At 34.3% G+C, this 11,617-nt stretch overlaps 1 protein-coding gene across 3 annotated transcripts in view; it reads right to left on the bottom strand.

Moving 5' to 3' along the window:
- Nucleotides 1-271: 271 nt before the first annotated feature.
- The window catches only part of BLTP3B (bridge-like lipid transfer protein family member 3B), a 104,146-nt gene continuing 92,800 nt past the window's right edge, over nt 272-11,617 (bottom strand). For all 3 annotated transcript variants that reach the window (XM_048217782.2, XM_044384491.3, XM_026499831.4), the window contains 2 exons: nt 3,086-3,279; nt 272-1,419 (listed from right to left, as the gene is read on the bottom strand). In XM_048217782.2, coding sequence (XP_048073739.1) covers nt 1,300-1,419; nt 3,086-3,279 — 314 coding nt within the window. In that variant the 3' untranslated portion in view covers nt 272-1,299. The remainder of the gene's footprint in view (nt 1,420-3,085; nt 3,280-11,617) is intronic.

The raw sequence follows: 11,617 nt of genomic DNA, 5'->3' as shown, positions 1-11,617 counted from the left end.
TTTCAAGTATCTTAAAGAAAGAGCAGTCTGAGCTGTTTCATATTATAGCTTAGATATATTTATGTTTTAAGAATGTTAATGTTAAAATAGACCCTACTTAGTTTAATTCTATCAGAAATATATTTTAAATCTTTAAAAATGTCTGTTTCTTAAGCACTCATAAACTTATTTCATAACACATGATTTTCTCTCTCGTGTTGGTTTCAACCTTAACAATCCCTGGAAAATAGAATTCAAAATTTACCAATTATTCTTATTATAGAAGATAGTATTTGTGTCACATACACCTTTAATCAAAACTAGCTTTATAAATACAATATGTGCAAACATCTACCTAATGATACTACAAGAATGGTATGAAATTATTTTACGTATATGAAAAGAAAATTCTCTGAAAACATTCCCCTCCTTAAACAGAGAAAGGATAAAGAAATAATAGAAATAGTATTAATTAAAATTCTTATATTTACAAATGCTGCCAAATTTAGGATAAATTACTCTTTCAGTTCTAACAATAACTGTTCAAAGGAATGTACAAGTAATGCTTTTTAAATCAGTTGGCCATATACTGTAATGTTTTGCTTTTTTACAGTTTGTGCTTTTTATTTTTACATTTGTATGATCCTTTTAGTTGAAAACTATACCTTTAACTTATACAATTTATTCATCATTTTAAATGATTTCTTTTTCACATTCTCAAGTTACTTTATAAGATCAGTAGGGTGATGATTTTCGAATTTTCAAACCCAGTCAATATAATTTATTAACTTGATTGGACTTTTCCACAGTAATTAAATAATTATAGATTTAAGTACATAATTCTAATAACATTTAAAATGTAAGCCTCCTTTTAAATTACATTAGCCCTAAAAGCATTTGAATCTTTGTAAATAATAGTAAATTATTAACAAATAGTGATAAACAAAATCAGCAATCTGTGAGAACACAACAGATTTCCATTTTTCTTTTTAAAAAGTGCCTATAATGTGATATCAAAATTAGGAAATGACATCTTCTTTCCATTAGGCATGTGATTATTTTACAGTATGTGTTGACTTCCCTCTCTCATACCAGTTTAAACGAGTTTGGTTAAACCCCCAAACACAAAACCACCAGAAGACTGTAATGCCGTACCTCCTACTTTCTAAACTGGCTTTGGAACAGTCACCACTTCATCACATTCTATTTTATTTTATTGTCTTTTCATGAAAAGGAAAGTCTTCCACTAACTGGTAACATAACATAAATATAACCTCCCTACACCAGAGCTATAATTTCAATTTTTGACTGCCACTCCTGCTATTCAACTGTCATCTTCTTTATATGATGAAGAAGAGCATCTTTTTCCAAGTGAGCCTCTGCAAGAGCCATTTTAGCTTTGGCCAATTCCTGTTTAAGAGATTCATTCTCTTCCATGAGCTGAAATGATAAATGTGGAAAATAAGATAATTTAATCATTTTCAGAAAACACAGACTATTCATATAGTATCTAAAGGTGTGACACTTGGGACAGTAAAAATACCCAATACTGGTGAGAGTACACTTAAGCTGAAATTGCTTTGAGAAGCACACTTTAAAATATTCATAGATTTGACCCAGCAATTTAAAACAAGAATTCACTCCTAGTTTCCAAATCTAATAGTGATTTTGTTTAATTTCAGTTTCTCTGGACCTCTCTGTGTTTCTACACACTGCTGGCCTTGCTCTTCCTTCCTAAGCCTCTCTCTTTTGCCTTTTATGCCTCAGCTCCTTCATGTTTATCTCTTTCCACCTACAGACTTTACTTCTTTTCCTCTGCTGTTTAAGAACCCTTAAATTTTACTATGTTGTTAGATTCCATAATTGGTCATCTTATCAATTGAGTCACTCTCTTAGATGATCTCATCTACTCCTATGGTTCTAACTACCACATAACTTGATCCAGCATGAACCTCCGTCTCGAGCTACAGACCCATATTCTGAATTTCTCACTAAATATTTTCATCTAGATGGCCAATAGGTCTCCTTCCCCACATTAAGACTCAGCTCAAGAACATTATCCTCTTGGAACTATTCCCTAACCCCTATCTATGACGATTTAATGATAAAACTAAGAACTTTCTCCCCCCAAAAATATATTTATATAGATATACTAATATATAAACATTTAATTTCAAAGAGTTGTCAGACTTCTTAGTCCCAGCTTAAGAATTCTTGCCTTTATAGACCAAGTTGGGTATTTCCCTATAGTTCTCCAATCCCCAGCACAGCACTTGACACAGTATGTTATGACCTTAATTACACACCCTCAACTTTCCCACTAGGCTTTGAGTTTCTTGATAGGGATGATATATTGTTCAATTTTATATTCTTAGCTCAAAGCTGACATCCAAAAGATTCTGGTGAACAGATGAATGAACTCATTCTTTGGTTCTACATAGAGAATTAAAATTCTGCTGGATATAATAATAACAAAAAGAACTCAAATGTTAACATGTTAACAAATATTAAGAGGAAGGATTAGAAATAACAGTACATTCACATCCATGTTACTCTGCCGTTAACAATAAATATGAAGCATATGTAGCAATATGGAAAAATATCTGTTAAACCATGTTAAATAAAAAAATATATAGTGTATATATACTAGAATAATAATTGTTTTGAAAAATTATGGAAAAGAGCCTGAGAGGAAAAATTTTTTTAAATATATTGATAGTACCACAGAAAGTTAGAATGCATTAAAGTTGTTTAAAAACATTTTTCCAATGTTTTGAAATATTATAATACTTTTGCAAACTTAACAATAAGATAACAAAATGAATATATCTTCCAGGAATCTTTTCTAGATTCCAGGAACTAGTACTGTCCCACATTCACTCCTCTACTTTCCATTAAACTATAACCTCTGTGAAGACTGGGAATGTTCCAGTCTTGCTCAACACTATTTCCATAGCATCTAACACAGTGCCTGGGCAAGCACTCATAAACAGGTACTCAAGAAACATCATTTAAATAAGTAAATAAATAACATTTTAACTTTTTAGTATCTAATATTTTTTTTAATTGTCAAAACTGAATGAGAATAAATTAGCTTTCCCATTACCTGTTCCCTAGTAAAATCAAAGGAGCACTCTGGAAAGTTAACTGACTGAGAAGGCCAAGGAACCTCTGGACTCGTCTGAGTGGCTTGAGTGACACTGTGTTGTTTCTTCAGATCATACTTTTCACTGGTAAGCAGCACTGAATCACTTTTGACTTTTTTTTTCAAATCATTTCCAGTGTTAAGCATCTGAGAATCTGATCAAATAAAATGCTCAGATAACATTGTAAAATACATGATAAATATTAAGTTCTATTGTGAAAAACTAATTTTTAAAAATATATCTCTATTAGTATGAAGACATTATTATTAAATAGAAAAACAATAAAGTCAATAAAACCAAAAGCTTGAATATTGAACAGATAAACAAAATCAACAAAAGTTTAAACTGACAAGAAAGGAAAATAAATTGTTAGAATCAGAAATTAAAAAGGTAGGGGCGCCTGGGTGGCACAGCGGTTAAGCGCCTGCCTTTGGCTCAGGGCGTGATCCCGGCGTTGCAGGATCGAGCCCCACATCAGGCTCCTCCGCTGTGAGCCTGCTTCTTCCTCTCCCACTCCCCCTGCTTGTGTTCCCTCTCTCGCTGGCTGTCTCTATCTCTGTCAAATAAATAAATAAAATCTTAAAAAAAAAAAAAGAAATTAAAAAGGTAAAGTTACTATTAATCTTACAGAAATAAAAGCGATTAAAAGGAATACTATGAACAACTGTATGCCAATAAATTAGATAACTTAAATGAAACAGAATAATTAACCAAAACACAAACTACCAAAATGGACTCAAGAAGAAATGGACAATGCAAATATACATATAGCATGTAAAGAGGATGAATCAAGAATCAAAAAAACTAACCACAAAGAAAAGTCCAGGCCCAGATGCTTCAACGGTGAATTATATCAAACATTTAAATAACAATTAACTACAAATCTTTACAGACTTTTCTAAAAATTGAGGAGGAGCATTTCTGAATTCATTATATGAAGCCAGACAAAGAAACCACAAGAAAACTAAAATCAATATGCTTATAAATATGAACATAAAAATCCTCAATACAGTATTAGCAAACTGAACCCAGCAATATATATAAATAATTATACACCATCACCAAGGGCAATTTATCCCAGGAATGCAAGAGTGATTTAATATCCAAAGGTCAATTAATGTAATACATCACATCAATACAATAAAATAAAAGCTACAAGATCATTTCAGTAGATGCAGAAAAAACTTTTGAAAAAATCAACACTTTCCCATTAAAAACACTCCGCAGACTAGGAACAGAAAGGAACTTACTCAATTTGATAAAGGGCATCTACAAAAAACCCACAGTTAATACCATACTTAATGGTAAGAAACTGGACATTTCCCCACTAAGATCAGGAATAAGACAAAGATATTTGTTCTCACCATTTTTACTCAACATTGTCCTAGAGGTTCTAGCCAATGCAATTAGGCAAACAGAGTAAAAGGAATCCAGATTAGAAAGGATAAAATGAAACTATCTCTATTCACAGATGACATGATCAGATAGATAGATAGATAGATAGATAGATAGATAGATAGATAGATAGATAGAAAGAACTAGGACTATATATATATATATATATATATACATACATACATACATACATAGAACTAGAGAATCCACTAAAAAATCTTGGAACTAACAAATGATTTCAGCAAGGTTGCAGGATACAAGGTCAATATACAAAACTCAATTGTTATTCTAAGCACATGTAATAAACAATCAACTTAGAAATACTTAAAAATAAATCTAACAAAAAAAAGTATAAAACTTATGCTCCGAAAACTACAAGTTTTCAGTAGTCTCTTTGACATCAGCCATAGAAACATTTTTCTAGATATGTTTTCTGAGGCAAGGGAAATAAAAGCAAAAATAAACTACTGGGACTACACCAAAATAAAAAGTTTCTGCACAGCAAAGGAAACAATCAACAAAACTAAAAGGTAACCTATGGAATGGGAGATTTATTTATTTATTTATTTATTTATTTATTTGAAAAAGAGAGAGCATGAACAGGAGGGGCAGAGGGACAGGGATGGACAGTATGGTGACTAACATAATATAATAAAAAATATTATTATAATAAAATTAAATTAAATTAAAAAAGAGGGGCAGAGGGAGAGAGAATCTCAAGCAGACTCTGCACTGAGGTTGGAGCCAGACGTGAGGCTTGATCTCACGACCCTGAGATCACAACCTGGGCTGAAACCAAAAGTTGGACGCTTAAGCAACTGTGCCATCCAGGGGCCTCTGGGAGAAGATATTTGCAAATGACACATCTGATAAAGGGTTGGTATCCAAAATATATAAAGAACTGATACAACTCAACACCCCAAATCCAAATAATCCAATTAAAAAATGGCAGAAGACATGAACAGACATTTCTCCAAAGAAGACATCCAAATGGCCAACAGACACATGAAAAGATGCTCAACATCATTCATCATTATCAGGGAAATGCAAATCAAAACTACAATGACATATCATCTCATACCTGTCAGAATGGCTAAAACCAAACACACAAGAACAGTGATTGTTGAGGAGGATGTGGAGAAAAAGAAACACTTGTACACTGTTGGTGGGAATGCAAACTGGTGCAGCCAATGTGGATAACAGTATGGAAGTTTCTCAAAAAAGTTAAAAATAGAACAAGCCTTGGACCCAGTAATCACAGTACTGGGTATTTACCGCCCCAAAATACAAAAGCACTAATTCGAAGGGATACATGCACTCCTATGTTTATTGAAACATTATTTACAACAGCCAAATTATGGAAGCAGCCCAAGTGTCCATGGATAGATGAATGGACAAAGAAGACGTGGTCTATATAGAGAATGGAATATTACCAGCCATAAAAAAGAATGAAATCTTGCCATTTCCAACAACATGGACAGAGCTAGACAGTATAATGCTAAGCAAAATAAGTCAGTCAGAGAAAGACGAATACCACAGGATGTCACACATACGTGGAATTTAAGAAACAAATGACCAAAGAAAAAAAGAGAGACAAAACAAACCAAGACACAGACTCTTAACTATAGAGAACAAACTGATGGTTATCAGAGGAGAAGTGGGTGGGGGGATGGGTGATATAGGTGATGGGGATTAAAGAATACACTTATCATGATGAAATAAATAAGTAAACCCAAAACTATAATGATAAACCACTTCATACCCACAAGATGCCTATAATCGAAAAGTGATAGAATAATGAGTGTTGGCAAATAAGTGAAGTTGGAACCCCCAAACACTGCTAGTGGTAAATACATAAAATGGTGCAGCCCCTTTGGAAAACAGTGTGGCAGTTCCTCAAATGATTAAAAATAGTTACTGTATGTCCCAATAAGTCTTAGATATATACCTAAGAGAAACAAAAACTTATACAAACATTTACAGCAGTACAATTCATAATAGCCAAAAAGTAGAAACAACTTAAATATCCATCAAGCAATGGATGGATAAACAAAATGCAGTATGTCCCATAAAATAAATATATTATTTAGCCATACAAAGGAATGAAGTACTAATATATGCAACAACACTAATGAACTTTGAAAATATCAAGTGAAAGAAGTTAGTCACAAAAGGCAGTAATACTGTATGACTTCACTTATATGAAATGTCCAGGCTAGGCCAATATACAGAGTCAAAAAGTAAATTAGTGGCTGCCTAGGGCTGGAGAAGGATTAGGGACAGACTGCTGGTAAGGATGGTTTTTTAGGGTGAAGAAAATGTTCTAAAACTGTGGTGATAATTGCACCTTTTTTTGATTTGATTATTTGTTTCTTGTGTATTGAGTTTGTTCATAGCAGCATTGTCCACAATAGCCAAATTGTGGAAGGAGCCGAGATGCCCCTCAACAGATGACTGGATTAAGAAGATGTGCTCCATATATACAATGGAATATTACTCAGCCATCAGAAAGAACGATTACCCAACATTTGCAGCAACATGGACGGGAGTGGAGGAGATTATGTTAAGTGAAATAACTCAAGCTGAGAAAGACAATTATCATATGGTTTCACTCATTTATGGAACATAAGAAATAGCAGGAAGATTGGTAGGAGAAGGAAGGGAAGAAGGAAGAGGGGGTAAACAGAAGAGGGAATGAACCATGAGAGACTATGGACTCTGGAAAACAAACTGAGGGTTTCAGAGGGGAGGGGGTGGGGGATTGGGATAGGCCGGTGTTGGGTATTAAGGAGGGCACATATTGCATGGAGCACTGGGTGTTATACGCAAATAATGAATCATGGAGCACTACAACAAAAACTAAGGATGTACTGTATGGTGACTAACATAATAAAAAAAATTATTTTAAAAAAAAGAAAAAGAATCTAATCTCACTCCATTGTCAATAATTCCCCTGAACTACTTCAAGGATGCCTTAAAATTTATCAAGCATAAATATTTTATTTTCTGCTACTTTTCTGTGTTAATGACAAACCTTATTTCACTGAAAGGAGAGAAACGGTCTGCATGAACTGTAATGGCTTAGAATTTTTTGATATTTCCTTGAGATTCACTAAATAGAAGTTTCATAAGTATTTAAAATTTCCTGTTTTTTTAATCCAAATACATACTCATATAGATATATGCACATATACATGTATATATACATAAAATTTAAGCTGTTAAATACGTTATTCAAATTCTCCATAATTGATTTTTATGTACTTATTTTTAAAGTTTTTTTTTTTTAAGATTTTATTTATTTATTTGACAGAGAGATAGCCAGTGAGAGAGGGAACACAGCAGGGGAGTGGGAGAGGAAGAAGCAGGCTCCCAGTGGAGGAGCCCGATATGGGACTCGATCCCGGAATGCCGGGATCACTCCCTGAGCCGAAGGCAGACGCTTAACGACTGCGCTACCCAGGCGCCCCTAAAGTATTTTTAAATGTACTCTGAAGCATGTTAAATTTTCTCAATGATTATAGTATCTTAATAAGAACGATTCCAAACAGGTTTGCTTTATATTTTTCAGTTATGTTGTTAGATGGATCAAGGTTTATGACTGGTGTGTGTTTTGGGAGGTCTCTAATCAATATGAAATCTTTCTTTGGGGCCAATACCTTTAACAGGCACTTCACCAAGGAGATACACAGATGGCAAATAAGCATATGAAGAGGTGCTCCACATCACATGTCATCAGGGAAATGCAAATTAAAACAACTTACCACTGAACAATGATTTAGAATGGCCAAAATCCAGAATAGACAACAAATGCTAGAGACAAGGTGGAGCAACAAGAACTCTCATTCACTGCTGGTGAGAGTATGAAATGGCACAGCCACTTTCTTACAAAATGAAACATACTCTTACCATAAAACTCAGCGATCACTTTCCTTGTTATTTACACAAGGGAGGTGAAAACTTAGGTCCACACAAAAACCTGCACATGGATGTGTATAGTAGTTTATTTACAACTACCCCAAACTGGAAGAAACCACAATGTTCCTCCATAGGTTGAATGGATAAACCGTGGTACATACAATGGAATATCACTCAGCTCTAAAAAGGAATCAGTTACTAAGCCTTGGGGGAAAAAAAAAAAAAAGAGTAGGAATCTTTAATGTATATTACTAAATGAAAAAAAGCCAATCTAGGAAGGCTACATACCATATGATTCCAACTATATGACATCCTGGAAAAGGTAAAACTACGGAGACAGTAATAACATTGGGGTTGGGGTGGGGAGAGAGGATAAACAGGTAGAGCACAGCGGATTTTTAGAGCAGTGAAACTACTCTGTTTGTTACTATAATGGTGGATATATGTCATTATATGTTTGTCCAAACTTACAGACAGAATGTATAACACCAAGAATGACTCTAATGTAAACTATGGACGTTGAGCGATAACGATGTGTCAGTGTAGGTTCATCAACTGTAACAAAAGTTATCACTCAGGTGGAACATTTTATAATGGGTGAGGTTATGCATCTGTGGGGGCAACAGGTATATGGGAAATCTCTATACCTTCTGCTCAGTTTTGCTATAAACCTTAAAATGCTCTAAAAAAACATCTAAAAAATACCTCTCTGTCCCATTCTCTACTTTTAGTTTTAAATTTAATGTTTCTGATACTCATTTCCTTTTTTTTAAGCTTTTGGTATATATATTTTTTTCCATCACCTATTTTCAGTGTTTTTGTCAGTTTATTTAAAAGGACTATCTTCTTGCCACACATACCTGGAATTTTTTCCCCTAACACTATTTTAGTGCCTCTATCTTTTAACAAGGGAATTTAAACCATTCATATTTACTACAATGACTTCATTGCTGTATTCTAATTTTATCTACTTATCATGCTTCCTTTTTATTCCATTTTTAATTTTCTGCCTTTTGTTAGATATTTTTTTTAAGATTTATTTATTTATGAGAGACAGAGAGAGTGAGCAAGAGAGAGCACAAGCAGGGGGAGAGGGAGAGGCAGACACTCCTTTGAGCAGGAAGCCCAACATGGGGCTCAATCCCAGGACCCTGGAATCATGACCTGAGCTGAAGGCAGATGCTGCCCAGGCACCCTGTGTCTTTTGTTAGATTAACTGGATATTTTTATCCAGGTTTTTCCCTAGTCCTAATGGTTTAAAGATTATTCATTATCTTTGGTCATCTAAGGTTATATATACAATATCAGCACATATTACTTAAACACACATTGTTCTACCAAAGTCTAGTGTAATTTCCCCCTCAAAAGGACAAAAACTTAAAAAAAAAAAAGACAAAAAAGTTAGCACTATTTTATTCCCTATTCCCCTTCCTTTTTCCCCCATTGCAACCTCTATTACAGAGGTCATTTAGAATTTTAGTTACACAATAAAGCCAATTTTCCCTATACATGAACAAATATTTTAACTCCAAGTTTTACTGGTTTCTTTACTTATTATTGTTCCTTATTAATTTTTCATTTTAACTAAGCAAATTGTCCTTATTTTTGCCTTTAAAAAAAAGTTAAGGTTCAAATTATTTTCCCATAGAACTCTGAAGATATTGTCTTTTAGCATCCAATGTTGCCAATGGAGAGTCTGATGCAAATAAATGATTTTCATCCTTTTTCTTTTTCTCTCTAGAAGATTTTAAGACTTTTCTCTTTATCCTCAGTTTATGAAATGTCACCAATATGTCTAAGTAAGAGTTGTTTTTCACTCACTTGGCTCTGCGTTTAGTTGGCTCTATCAATTTGAAGGCTTATTTCTTCCTTCAAATTTGGGACATCTCATTACTGCTTTGATGATGTTTTCTACGTCTTTTTATTCTGTTCTTTCTGGAACTCTTTAGATACATGCTAGAATTTCTGGCTCTATCCTTCGTGTGTGTGTGTGTGTGTGTGTGTGTGTGTGTGTGTATCTGGCCTCCTGAACACCAAAGGTCAAAAAAAGATGTTCTGGGATGTCTGGGTGGCTCAGTTGGTTAAGTGTCTGCCTTCAGCTCAGGTTATGGTCCCAGGATCCTAGGATCAAGTCCAGCATCGGGCTCCTGCACAGCAGGGAGCCTGCTTCTCCCTTTCCCTGCTGCTCCCCCTATTTGTGCTCTCATGCATATTCGCTCTGACAAATAAATAAATCTTAAAAATAAAAAAAGATATGTTTCTCTTACTAAATGCCCTCCTATCCTATCCACACACCTCCACATCTTTATAGATTCCTTTCCCCTAGACTTCTTTCCCTGTTCCCATGGCCCAAGATACCTCCTGCACACTGAACTATGTTTTGCTAGAACTACGGACCTTGGAGCTCCTTTGCCTATTTTCCTTTCACTCTTTCCCTATTGTTTGTCTTTCTTAATAATTATCTCAATGTTTTTACCATATTTTTTAAGCTTGTTTTTACTTCCTCCCACTTTCTTTAGAGTATATTTTGTTCAGTCTTCTATATCTGTGCTATCCAAACAGCAGCCATTTGGAAACATGTGGCTATTAAGATTTAAATTAATTAAATAAAATTCAAATCTACTTCCTTAGTGGCACTGGCCATATTTCAAGTGCTCAATAGCCACTTCATTATAGGTTATGGAACATTTCCATGAGCATGAAGTTTTACTGTACATTGTTGTTCTAGACAACCTAGTCAACCTTTAGCTGTATCCATTGTTTTTAAGCTGTCTTTATTCACCCAGTCATTAAACAAGTATGTCTTTTGAAGATCTACTAGGTAAGACAGTATTTTAGCAGATAGGGATAGCAATGTACAAATGAATTCCTGCTCTCCTGTAATTCACATTCTACTCAATAAGAAAGAAAGAATATAGTATATCAAAAGGTTCTAATCATTCACTGAGAATAAAGCAGGGTTAGGGAGAAAAGGAGCTGCTGAGGATGGGAGAAGGATGGATGGAAGAAAATCTCTGTAAGGGGAGATTTGATCAGAGACTTGCAAAAAGTAATGAAGTGAGGCAGGGGGATATCTGAGGGAAGAGAATTACAGGCAAAAGTAGTAGCAAGTAAAAACACCCTGAAATAGGAGTATGCCTCTGACAGGAGGTCAAAGTGACAGGAGTAAATGGTGCAAA

This window comes from Ursus arctos, unplaced genomic scaffold (genome assembly GCF_023065955.2).
Source record: "Ursus arctos isolate Adak ecotype North America unplaced genomic scaffold, UrsArc2.0 scaffold_21, whole genome shotgun sequence".
In the NCBI taxonomy this organism is placed as follows: domain Eukaryota; kingdom Metazoa; phylum Chordata; class Mammalia; order Carnivora; family Ursidae; genus Ursus; species Ursus arctos.
This window is presented reverse-complemented; position numbering and strand designations above follow the sequence as displayed.